Source organism: Terrapene carolina, unplaced genomic scaffold (assembly GCF_002925995.2).
Source record: "Terrapene carolina triunguis isolate 2854851 unplaced genomic scaffold, T_m_triunguis-2.0 Scaffold191, whole genome shotgun sequence".
Taxonomy (NCBI): Eukaryota; Metazoa; Chordata; order Testudines; family Emydidae; genus Terrapene; species Terrapene triunguis.
This window is the reverse complement of record NW_020664542.1, coordinates 228,945-239,782: the sequence shown is the minus strand read 5'-3', so window position 1 is coordinate 239,782 and position 10,838 is coordinate 228,945. Positions and strand designations below refer to the sequence as shown.

The 10,838-nt window shown below is 47.5% G+C and overlaps 2 protein-coding genes across 2 annotated transcripts in view; one reads left to right on the top strand and one right to left on the bottom strand.

The window, feature by feature from the left end:
- MYOG (myogenin) overlaps positions 1-7,032 on the top strand; it is an 8,199-nt gene extending 1,167 nt beyond the window's left edge. Inside the window, exons 2-3 of the mRNA XM_026654347.2 lie at positions 4,900-4,981; positions 6,223-7,032. Of these exons, the coding sequence (XP_026510132.1) occupies positions 4,900-4,981; positions 6,223-6,344 (204 nt within the window). The 3' untranslated portion in view covers positions 6,345-7,032. The remainder of the gene's footprint in view (positions 1-4,899; positions 4,982-6,222) is intronic.
- Positions 7,033-10,619: 3,587 nt separating this feature from the next.
- PPFIA4 (PTPRF interacting protein alpha 4) overlaps positions 10,620-10,838 on the bottom strand; it is a 116,248-nt gene continuing 116,029 nt past the window's right edge. Inside the window, exon 30 of the mRNA XM_026654363.2 lies at positions 10,620-10,809. The gene's annotated coding sequence lies outside the window, so the exon portion shown is untranslated. The remainder of the gene's footprint in view (positions 10,810-10,838) is intronic.

The following is a 10,838-nucleotide window of genomic DNA, read 5'->3' as shown; positions in this document are numbered from 1 at the left end:
GCAGCTTCCATAGCCGGCCCCCGCCCATAGAGAGGGAGCAGAGCGACCGCCACTTCCCAGCCATGGGGAGTGCATTTACACCCTCTGCCTCCTAGTCCAGGGGAAGGTGGTGACATCTGAAAATGGGCTGGCAAAAGTGACCCAGAAAGGGGCATGTGGAACCCAGTCAAGAAAGCGGGTGACAATCCCCTGGTCAGTGCGAGCAGCTACATGGGCACAGGGTGCAAAGCGGTTTTACTCTTCAGTATTAAATGCCTGCTATGCCTTATAACCCCTTCCAAAAGAACCCCCCAGGCTCCTCCTTAGGCCAAGCTCAGGTACAACTCATGGCTGCTGATAATGCCAACAAGCAAACCAAGAGGGATCTTGAGATGCTCCTCTCTGCATGGGCAAGCGCCGCCCTTTCTCCTTTCACAAAGGCTTAGACTGAAACAAGACACAGTCCCTGCAAGATGGCATTGCCCAGGAAAGAGTCACTAGATTGTGCATAGGATGTCTTCCTGCAGGTGGATGTGTCAGGGCAGAGTCACCAGTATGTCCTCGCTGCTTTGCTCTGCTCTGTCAAAACAGCCTTGTGCCTGGACTCAGTGTGGCTAGAGCAGATGCCGTGTAATGGAGAATCTGGTACATGCTGTATATATTGGATCATAATATTTGGGCAGTAAATGCTCTAGGCAATAAAAAAAAGTTAACTTCCTCTGCTAGTCTCATAGAAAGGCCCCTGAGCCAGGCATGCTAAGAGCAAATGTCTGCACATCCTTCCAGCAAATGCGATTGGCACCTGGAACTGTCTTTGCAGCAGATGGCACTTGAGTGGCAAGCCCCCGCGCATGTGTAAAGGAGAGGGCAAAAGGATGTGGTGTGTCTGGGAAAGAGGCCACCTGTTTAGCACATTTGTTTTATTCTGTGTGTCCATCCAAGTGCCACACAAGGGCATCCGGGCCCAACCCGGAATCTCAGAACCAGAACTGCCAACCGTACACATTCAAAACTCGTAAGTCAGGGCTAGAGCTGGGTCCATTTTTTTGTTTCACGTTGATTTTTTTTGTTGTACTTTTCAATTCTCCTAAAAAAATTGAAAACATTTGTTTTCAGTTTGACCGAAGACCGTTTTATTTTTTAAATGTTTTGGAATTGCCAGTGAGCTGGAAAATCCATTCTTTGCCCAGCTCTGGTCAGTACCCACCACAACAACAAGACGGTCTTAAAAATGATGAGATTTTTAAAAGATAATACACGTTGGGTTCTTTTTATTTGCCCCCTGGTTTCTCAACCACTAGAGTTACACTCCAGTCAAGCTTTTCTCTGCAACCCCTGGGGCTAGAAACTTACTTTAAAACAACAACAAAAGACAGCTGATATAGCCATGTAGTCACTTGACTTCAGGAGCTGGAGATTTAGGAAAAATACTGACTATCATGAGACTCCTGATAAAAATGTAAGAGTTGTCAATACTGCAAAACTTCCATGACTTTTTTGCACATTTTAGGAAATGTAAAGACTGCAATGCATTCTGGGCTGAATCCTGTGAGGTCCTCAGCACCCTTCGCATTCCTATTGTGGTCAACAGGAGCTGAGGGTGTTCAGGACCTCACCGGAGGAGCTCTTTGTTTGCAATATCTTGCTGCCCGTGCTCTATGGATCACAGTTCCCGAGGTGCAGATCTGGCTGTGAAATGTTTTTTTCCTTTCTTGTTTCATTACTTTTCTTTCATTATAATGATCAAAATTAAGAAAAATCTCCACAAGTAAACAACCAGACGAGGCAAAGCTATAGGAACAAAGGCATGAAAACTAGAACGTGTGCTCAATTGGAATTTGCTACCAAAACAACCTGAACCAGGCAAGTGCTATGTTAAACTGTCAGGACTACTAACTTTTTTTTAACCCATTTTATCCTCCTTACCTCTTCTCCTCCTCCCAACTCCTTAGTAGGACTGATCGAAAGCGTTTACTTTAAGTGTATAATGTAAAATCTAACATTTTTGTGAAAAAAATTCATTTCCATGACATTTTTCTATTTTTGGACAAAAGTCAAACTGAAAAATTCACATTGTTTTGTTATGAACTGACCTTTTAAATTGTTTTTTGGGTTTTTTAGTTTTTTTCTCCATATTTTTCATTTCTCTCCCTTTTCCCTGGGGATAAAACAAACAAAAACCAAGGAAATGAAAAGCCCAAACAAAATGGACATATTCAATTAAACATGAAAGAGAACTGAAGAAGAGCTCTGTGTGGCTCGAAAGCTTGCCTCTTTCACCAACTGAAGTTGGGCCAATAAAAGCTATTATGTCACCCACCTTTTCTCTCTGAAACAAAACAAATATTATACATTTCAATTCACTTAGTAGAAAAATAATTTTCAAAAAAACCCATGGAAAAGTTTGAATTTTTTCCCTGGACAATACTTACCATTTTTCAACCAGATCATGCTTGTGGTTAACTTACTGGATAATTGGAACAATGTAAATCACCACAGAAAAACAAAATACAAGAGAAGATGAATTTTGATTCACTAATGGCTTTGATTCTGTTAAACAATAACGTCTTTCCAAATGCAGGTCATACCTTCACTGCAAAGAATTGGTGCATTTTTATTTCAAGCTGGTTACGTTGATGTAAAAATGTTGTGGAGACAAGGCAAAAGCAGCTTTTACCTCCATATAGCTAGATGAGATCAATCCTATAGCCTGTCTCCCCTTCCTGGGGTTTACCACAACTTGCTTCATCGAAGTGAAAACTACAGTGTCCTATCTACACCAGGATTTTACATCAAGATCGCTCTCTCAAGTTAGTCATCTTGACAGAAAAACATACCTCTTTTTGCAGTGAAGACAGCTTCACAACCCAAGGGAGCGGATCAGTCTGTATGAATGCCAGTGATTTTGCGCACTGTTTCCCTGTTTAATGTGTGAGAAGAGAGAAGGGGTATATGTCTTCACTAGACTTTTTACCCGGAGTTAAAGAATTTCCAGTTATCTCAAGATATAAAAAAGGCTGGTGTGGACCCCCCCCCCCACACACACATTTGTGCCAGGCTACATTTGATCTTCACTCTAGGCCAGTGTTTCTCAACCTTTTCAGGTTGGTAACCCAGTCTTTGAAGTGAAATATTTGCGACCCCCCTTACGTTTGCAAGGCAAGAGTAGCTAATGTGTCAATGCTATGCCTATAGAATGTACTTGTGTGGGACTCTTGAGAGGGTGGCAGGCAGTTCTCGACTTTGAAACATCAGCAGTGAGGGAGCAAGATTTTCTTTGCTTAGAGATTGTAATAACATTTTCAATGCCCCACTGGGCCCCATTGCCTTTTCTGACACTCCCTCCCTCCCTCCCTGGGGTCATGATCCACTAGGTGGAGAAGCAACCCTAGGCTAATCCCTAGTGGTGTTTGTAGCCTTGATCAAACATATAGTTGGTCCATCCCAGCCTTTACAACTGTGTTAAGTACTACAAGTCAATTAGCACCCAGTTAACTCCAGATAAAAAACTCTAGTGAAGACCAGCCCGATGGGGGCTAAGGAGTGGGGATTGCTGTTGCATGACCTCCAACCCCAGTGTAGCCCTACTCAATGGCATCTTCTGTTATCCCCCCCCCCCCCCCCCCCCCGTCTCCCCTACGATAGTGTCTAGGAGTCTAGGTGACAGGTCTGTTTATATGCAACGAGTGTTTGCCAGGAGAAGGTGTAACGGCTCCAGACTAGAACTCTTATCTGAGCAATTGGCCCCAGTATGGCCCCATTTGGATCTCAGCACGGTTCAGCTCCCCGCACTGTGGTTTCAGAGAGGAGGTGAGAGGAGCCATTACCAGCTGAGACGCCACATGGCGGGGTGCGGATGTGACCAGGAAAGGGCTGGAGCACAGACACAGCTGCAAGAGGTGCTGAGTATCCAAGGCGAGGCTGCGAGGCAGCTGACGTGTGCAGCACCATGCCAGAAGGACAGGAGAAGCCGTGGCACTAGGTGCTACAACATGGCCCTTGCTGTGTGTGTCCCAGCTCCAGTGAGGGTGGCCAGTCCCTCCCCTTTCCCTTCATTTGCTCTTGCTTCCATTCCAGTTTCTGCCATGTTCAATATCTCACGTCATGCTTCTCCCACCATGAGCCAAGGTGCTTTTCCCTTCTCACACGTCTTCTCAGGGGCTTTTCCCCAGCTGCTTTTCTCTCCAGTGCCCCTATTTCTTCTCACACTGCGTTCATGCTTCTCAAACTTTCTCTTTGGTCCATCTGCTGCCTCCTCCCCAGGAGAGAAATTCCCAACCCCAGGCTTGTTAACAATTGACCCTACACAGATGTGTAGAAAGACTCACCAGAGTTAAAGCCCCTATTGTCCTTCACAGCAGCTGATCCTGTCAGGGTCCAATGTACTGTCCCGTTCTTTCTTGAATCCCAGGAATGGAGATTCTGTCATGAGCTCCAGGGGACAAAAATATTCCTAAGGACTGAGCTAGACCATCATGGGACCTGTTAAGGTAGAACAACAATACCCTAATCCTGCTCACACACTGTCAGCTCCCATGAGCACAAAACAGCCATTAATGATCTGATGATCTGAGCTGCCACTTATGAGATCTGGACACTCTTTTCAAGGTTCAATCCTTGCCCATGGTTCTCACACAATCCACCTTGGGAGCTCGTTGCTTGGATTCTTAATTAATATTTAAAGCATAGGACTTCTCACTCTGAGCAGGTTGGAGACAGTGGCCATGTGTTTCTACATGGACTGAACGTGATTTTTAAAACAGGTTTGCTTTTCTCACTGGGATTGAGGGAGAGGTGAGGTAGGGCCATCTGGGCCAACTGAGTAGAGCATTTCAGAGCACACCTGGGAGATGACCCAGTGTGAGGGTAGAGCTCTTGGCATGAGTAACCCTAATGGTGATTGTCTCCTCCTAATTACAGGTGGCCAGTGAGTGTGGGTCCAACAGCGCCTCCTGCAGCCCAGAGTGGAGCACCCAGCTGGAGTTCAGCAGTCACCCTGGGGGTAAGCAGAGCACACACCCCAGACTGGCCTGTTCTTTTCTATCCATATTCTTTCCTGTCTGTCAGGCCATCACGCTGGGTTATTCTGACTGCACTGATTCAGGGTAGACGCAACACAGGTTTAAGACACAGGCTGTATGATGGAAGGACCCACTTGCAGTTGGCAATGGAGAAAGCAGCTGCTCCACTGGTTTTCGTTCCTCCTTAGTTCCAGCTGCTAACTCATATCATCTCGAAATACATTCAGGACTGGGGCTGATTGGAAAAATGCATGCTTTATTCCAGGGGAAATTTTGACTTTTTGTTGGGAAAAAAAACAAAACAAAAATTCTGAAAACTGAAGAATGTTCAGCTAAAAACCATTTTCTGCTGCAAATCTTCAGTTTGGGGTGTGGTTTTTTTTGGTTTTCCAACAAAAAATGGTAAATTTTCCTCATAAAGCAGATACTTTACCTGAACATTTTTCATTTAATCAAAAACCCAATTTACTGTTGGACAGAAGATTTAACGGAAAATTTTCAACCAGCCATATTCCTTGCTTCCTGAAAGGCCTTTTCCCATGTCAGCAAGTGTTGATGTTCCCACAGCATTGGGGGGAGGGGCGGGTAGAGTAATTGCTAACAAGAGAGGAGGTGTCCATGAGACAATAGGAAATTAGGAATTGCCAGACTGATCAGACCAAGGGTCCAGCTACTCCAGTATCTTGTTTCTAACAGTCTCTGATTGTTCTCATGACCCAGCTCTGTTAAGACGTGGTGCGCGTGACCCGATGAGTGTGTTTTCCCATCTCTGACATTTCATCACTTACCCTAGAAAGGCCCATGCATGTGGGAACAGAAACTGCTTATGGTGTCCGCCAGCTTGGCATTTCTCTCACCCCTCTGAATTGTTCAGGGCTGAGGACAGGGGATCACACCAGGGAACAATTGTCACCTTTCCTGGCAGATCAGTGAATCTGGGCAAGTTTCACTCCCTGTAACACCCACGGACTGGAAGGAATGATGGGAGAGCCACACCCTAAGTGCCCATCTTCCATGGCCTGGCAGAACTAGAAACACTTTGGTGACCAAGGCAAACGCTTTCTGGACAGCGCACTGGCCCTGAACAGATTAGTTCCTTTCCTTGCAGCTGCAACAGCTGCTGGGATCCTGGCCATTCCCCTTGGGTCTCCCTCAGTCACCTCCATTGGCAGTTTGGTCCCCAAAGTCACCTTCATTCGGTTTCCTCTCTTGCTCTCCGTAGATCACTTGTTAAATGACGAGTCCTCTGAAGACCACAACCTCCACTCCCTGTCCTCAATTGTCGAAAGCATCGCGGTGGAGGATGTGGCCGTCACGTTCCAAGAAGAGAGGGTTCAAAACTGAGGCTGGCGGAAGCCTCTGGGGCTTTTCAGAGTCTTCCCCAGCTGGTAATGAGGTGGAAATATGGCACCAGAACTCTTCAGACACTGGAAAATGTATTTACCTGTCCAAAGTCATAGACTGTAACTGGTGAAGCCACTTATCCAATTCCCTAATCATTGCAGAGTCTTTCCACTTGGTCAGCTAAGAGACAAAGGATAGGCTGTTTAAAATGAAGCCTACATTAATACACAAGCTGGTGACCTGATTTTCAGGGGTGCTGAGTCCCCACTTCAATAGGAGTTATGGGTTCTCGGCCTCTCTGAAAGAAAGGGCTAGAAGTGACTGATCAAAGCATTTTGACATGATTTATTGTAACTGGTACTTAAGGGAGGGGGGCAGAAGCAACACGACTTCCGTGTGAGAAGGAAGGATTCCAGCGTGTGCTTTGTGTTTCGTTCCCTGTTTGTGGAAGTTTGTTTCTTTGGGGGCCAATGTTTGTGTGTGGGTTTTTTTATTTTTTTTAAAGATGCTGTTTGACCAACTTCCTTTGCCAGCTGGCGTTTTGCAGGCGCAGGAGCCGTGTAAATGCTGCCATCGGGGTCTTTTCTACTGAGCGCTGTGTGGAGTTGACGGGATGGGGGTTTTTTATGGTTATTTTTGCTAACTTATTTGGATTTTTTTTTTTAAATAAATGCAGTCTCGTTTGAAATGGTTTCTGGGTTTCTGTTACCTGAGGGCCACTGTCCCTCGCTCAGGCACGGCTCGCTGTGGGAGACTGGCTGCTTCTTGCCAGCCTTGTGGATCTGATTCTATTAGGAGTCCTGGAAGCAAACACGGAGAAGAGGAAGATGCAAGAGCTCAACCCGATTGAAGTCACTGGGAGTTCCAGTGCTAATTTCAAAGGGAGCTGGATGGGGCACTAATTTAGATCAGTGCTACACAGGAGAACGTTCCCCTTCTAGTCACTCGTGTAATTCCCAGCGTTTTCGTACCATGAGCTTCCCTTACAACTGATAGTCACCACACATCCTCAACATGCTTTCCAAGTATAAGCTCTTCGGGGCCGGGACGGACTTTTTGTGCTGTGTTTGTACAGCCCCAGCATGCAATGGGGGCGAGGTCCATGGGTGGGGCTGATAGGTGCTACTGCAATACAAAAAGTAACAATAAAGTAACATTCCTGTGAACTAGGCAAGGCACGGAGTGTCAGAACTCAGCTCTGGAGATTGTATGCAGAAGTCCCTGGATCCTAGCCCCGTGCTCAGAGAACTGGATCATACCCCTCTTTGATCTGCCTGGTCCTCATCCACCTTAGCTCCAAGACCTCAAACCAATGTCTGGGGTTGTTTTGGGAGGTGGGGGAGTTGGATTTTTTTGTGCGGGGGGGGGGGAAGAGAGGGTATAAAATAAAAATGCTTTAAAAAAAAAAAGTCTAATTGGCAAAGTTCAAACCTCAAATGCCGGGATGAATGCCCCTTCTATCTGCAGAGGAACAATAGGGGATGTCCCGCTCCTGCTGTCCCTTAAAATGAGGACCTCCCACTCTGCAGCACCTTGTGCTAGACACTGGCCGGCGCAGGAAGCTCCAGATGTGTCATGTGCTCCAATTCCAAGATTCATAGATTTTTAAGGCCAGAACAGATCTTTGTGATCATCTAGTCTGACCCCCTGCATAACACAGGCCAGGGCATTTCTCCCGGTGATTCCTGCTTGGAGACCAATAGTTATGTTTGAGGAAGAGCAAATAATTTACAGGGTGGGAAACTCCCCAGAAGTTGTTCCAATAGTTAATTACTCTCACTGCTAAAAAGTTGCACCTTATTTCTAGCCTGAATTTATCTAGCTTCAACTTCCAGCCACAGAATCGTGGCAAAAACAAGCTCTGTCTGCTATTTTAAAGAGTTGTCTAGTATCAGAAATCTTCTCCCCACATAGGTACTTTCGGAACACGATCAAATGACCTCTTAACCTTCTCTCGGATAAATGCGTTCCAAGCTGGGAATCGGTCTTGTAGCTCTCTTCTGAACCCTCTCATTCTTTTCCTTGTGGCTCAACAGAATTAGAACCTGACAACTTGGAAATAAAGTGTTACGATGCTACTTCGCACACAACACAACCTCAGCTTTGCCCCCGGAGGGACACAACAGGAACTGGGAACTTCGGGCCCTTCCCTAACAAAAATGGCCTTTTTCTCGGTTTCTCTACAATACCACATCAAGACTCCTGCTCATCCAGTCCTTCATTGTGGCCTCTGAGCTGCATTCATAGAAGGAGTAATCGCTGCTGGTTGACATATCACGCTGTGCTGCCTTTCTGGTTCATTTCCAGTTGCATAATCACAATTAAAGAAGCTAACAATGCATTGGGGGCGTTCCTACAATTAGGTTCCTGCAGGTCAGTCAAATATTGCTCACTCCCAAAAGGGCTATACAGAAAGGTGTTGTCACCCTAAAGGGGACACAGCTGAGGATGAATTGTGTGTGGAGCTGTACTGACCACAGCCCTGTGAAATTTCCAGGTTTATGGGCTGTTTTGTTCTTGCCACCCTAATATTCTTTGCAGAGATTTGTGGGGAGGCTTAACTCAGCATTTCCTGGTTTGCTAACGTTTTGAGTCTGGGGCTTTGATGTTCCAAGTCCCATGGGGGAGCAGAGAGCCCCATTATGCAGCAAAGACCAATCGTTTTGGGGAGTAGATTCCCAAGAGTGGCATCGGCACAGCAGAGATTCAAAAGCAGGACAGAGAAGACGTTGGTGGGAACGAAGCATGGAGTCATCCTGCAAAACTAGGTGCAATGACGCAAGGGAGCTCTTCTTGTGCATGCAAGGCAGATTTTCTCAGCTGGACCTGCCCAAGAGCCCAGCCGGGATGTTTTCATTCCAGGACATGCTCATCAGCCTTCCGTTGGCAGAAGACAGCTACTGATGGCATTAGAACCACCACCTTTATTTAGTGGTTCTTTTAAATGACCCCCAGTGAAGTTGAGGCTGAGCGGCGGTGCTCTTCCAATGGGCATGGATACAGAGGAGAATAAAGCACAAGCCACCTGTCGCTTTAAAATCCTGTTTATTGGAACACACATACATCCTTTCCCCACCCCGTTTCAGGGCTTGGAATCCATGCAGTACCCATAATATGACAAAAGAAACAGGGTATTGATATAAAGGGGTCACTTACTCTTCAAATTAAAAAAATATTTAATACTATATTAGGCAAGTAATACACCAAAAGACATTGGAACTGTACAGTCTCTCTGATATTGCACTTCCAAACAGCACATTATGAGTATAGGTCATTCCAGCCATCTATAAATACCACACCAGAAACAGGGGCCACACAAGGCAAAAGTGGCACGAGGAGACAGAGATCCTACCCTACAAGGAAGAAATGGAAAAAGTCAAGAGCCTCCCGCACCAATTGCTACCTAACCTCAGAGGGGCAGGTGGTGGGAGCTCCCGGTGCACCCACGGCTGGGGCAGGTGTGGCCATTTCCTGGGCACCCAAGCAGGACAGGGGGGTGGTGAAATCATCAGGTGTTTGAACGTCTAATGTGTCACGTGCACTTCTAGAACGTACGTGGCTGGAGAGGGAGGCGTGGGGGCAGCTCCCGGCCTCCCCCTCACAGCCCATTGCAGATTGGCTTGGTGCCTCGAATCCTCAGGGTTCTCTCAGCACCAGCTCAGTTCACACACACACACACACACACACACAGCTCAGTGTACACCCGGCACGTGAAAATGCTGCATAACCCGGCCTAGTCACTAAGCTCACCTCTCCGTGAGGGGCAGCCCCCTCTCTGCACCAGCACAGACCCCTCTCACCCCACCCCCGAAGGCAGCCCCCTCTCTGCACCAGCACATATCCCCTGCCCTCCAGGCAGCACAGTGGCTTGGTGCTGAAGCCCAGTGTCTTCCCCAGCCCACGGGCTGTCCTGGCAGAAGCTCCTAACCGCGAGGCCCAGCACCACGGCTTGTGTATGATAGAGAAGGGGATTCACTCTCGTTCTCTGGGCAGAGGGCTCCTTGGCTCCCTGGTGCCTGCGGTGAGGAGATGCCGGTGCAGCTGCCCTCAGCTATATCGGCAAAACGAAACAGACACAGAAACAAAGTGGACAAAACTTGCAGACCGGCCTCAAGGCATCTCCCGCCCTCACACGGGGCCGGGCCCTGCTAATGGAAACACGGTGCGGCCGGCTGACCACGTCTGCAGCAGAGAGGTGCCCCGTACCGCTCTTGGGGGAGCCTATGTCCATGAGGCAGGTGAGGAGGGCTGCAAAGCCACAGAGGTTAGCAGGACCTAGGGGCACCTAAGAGGAGACCGGGGGGAGGGGGGGGGGTTTGTGTACAAGCAGGAGGCGGCGACAGTCCTTTTCGGTCCACGTGGCCTGTAGCGTCTGGTCTTTGGAGCGGAGGAGCAGACGTGGTCTGGATTCCGGCCTAGTCCTGGAAGGCAGCCAGCATGTAGCCGTACAGGTAGTGGGAATGTGCTGCAAGACAAAGCACATGTGAGGCCCTG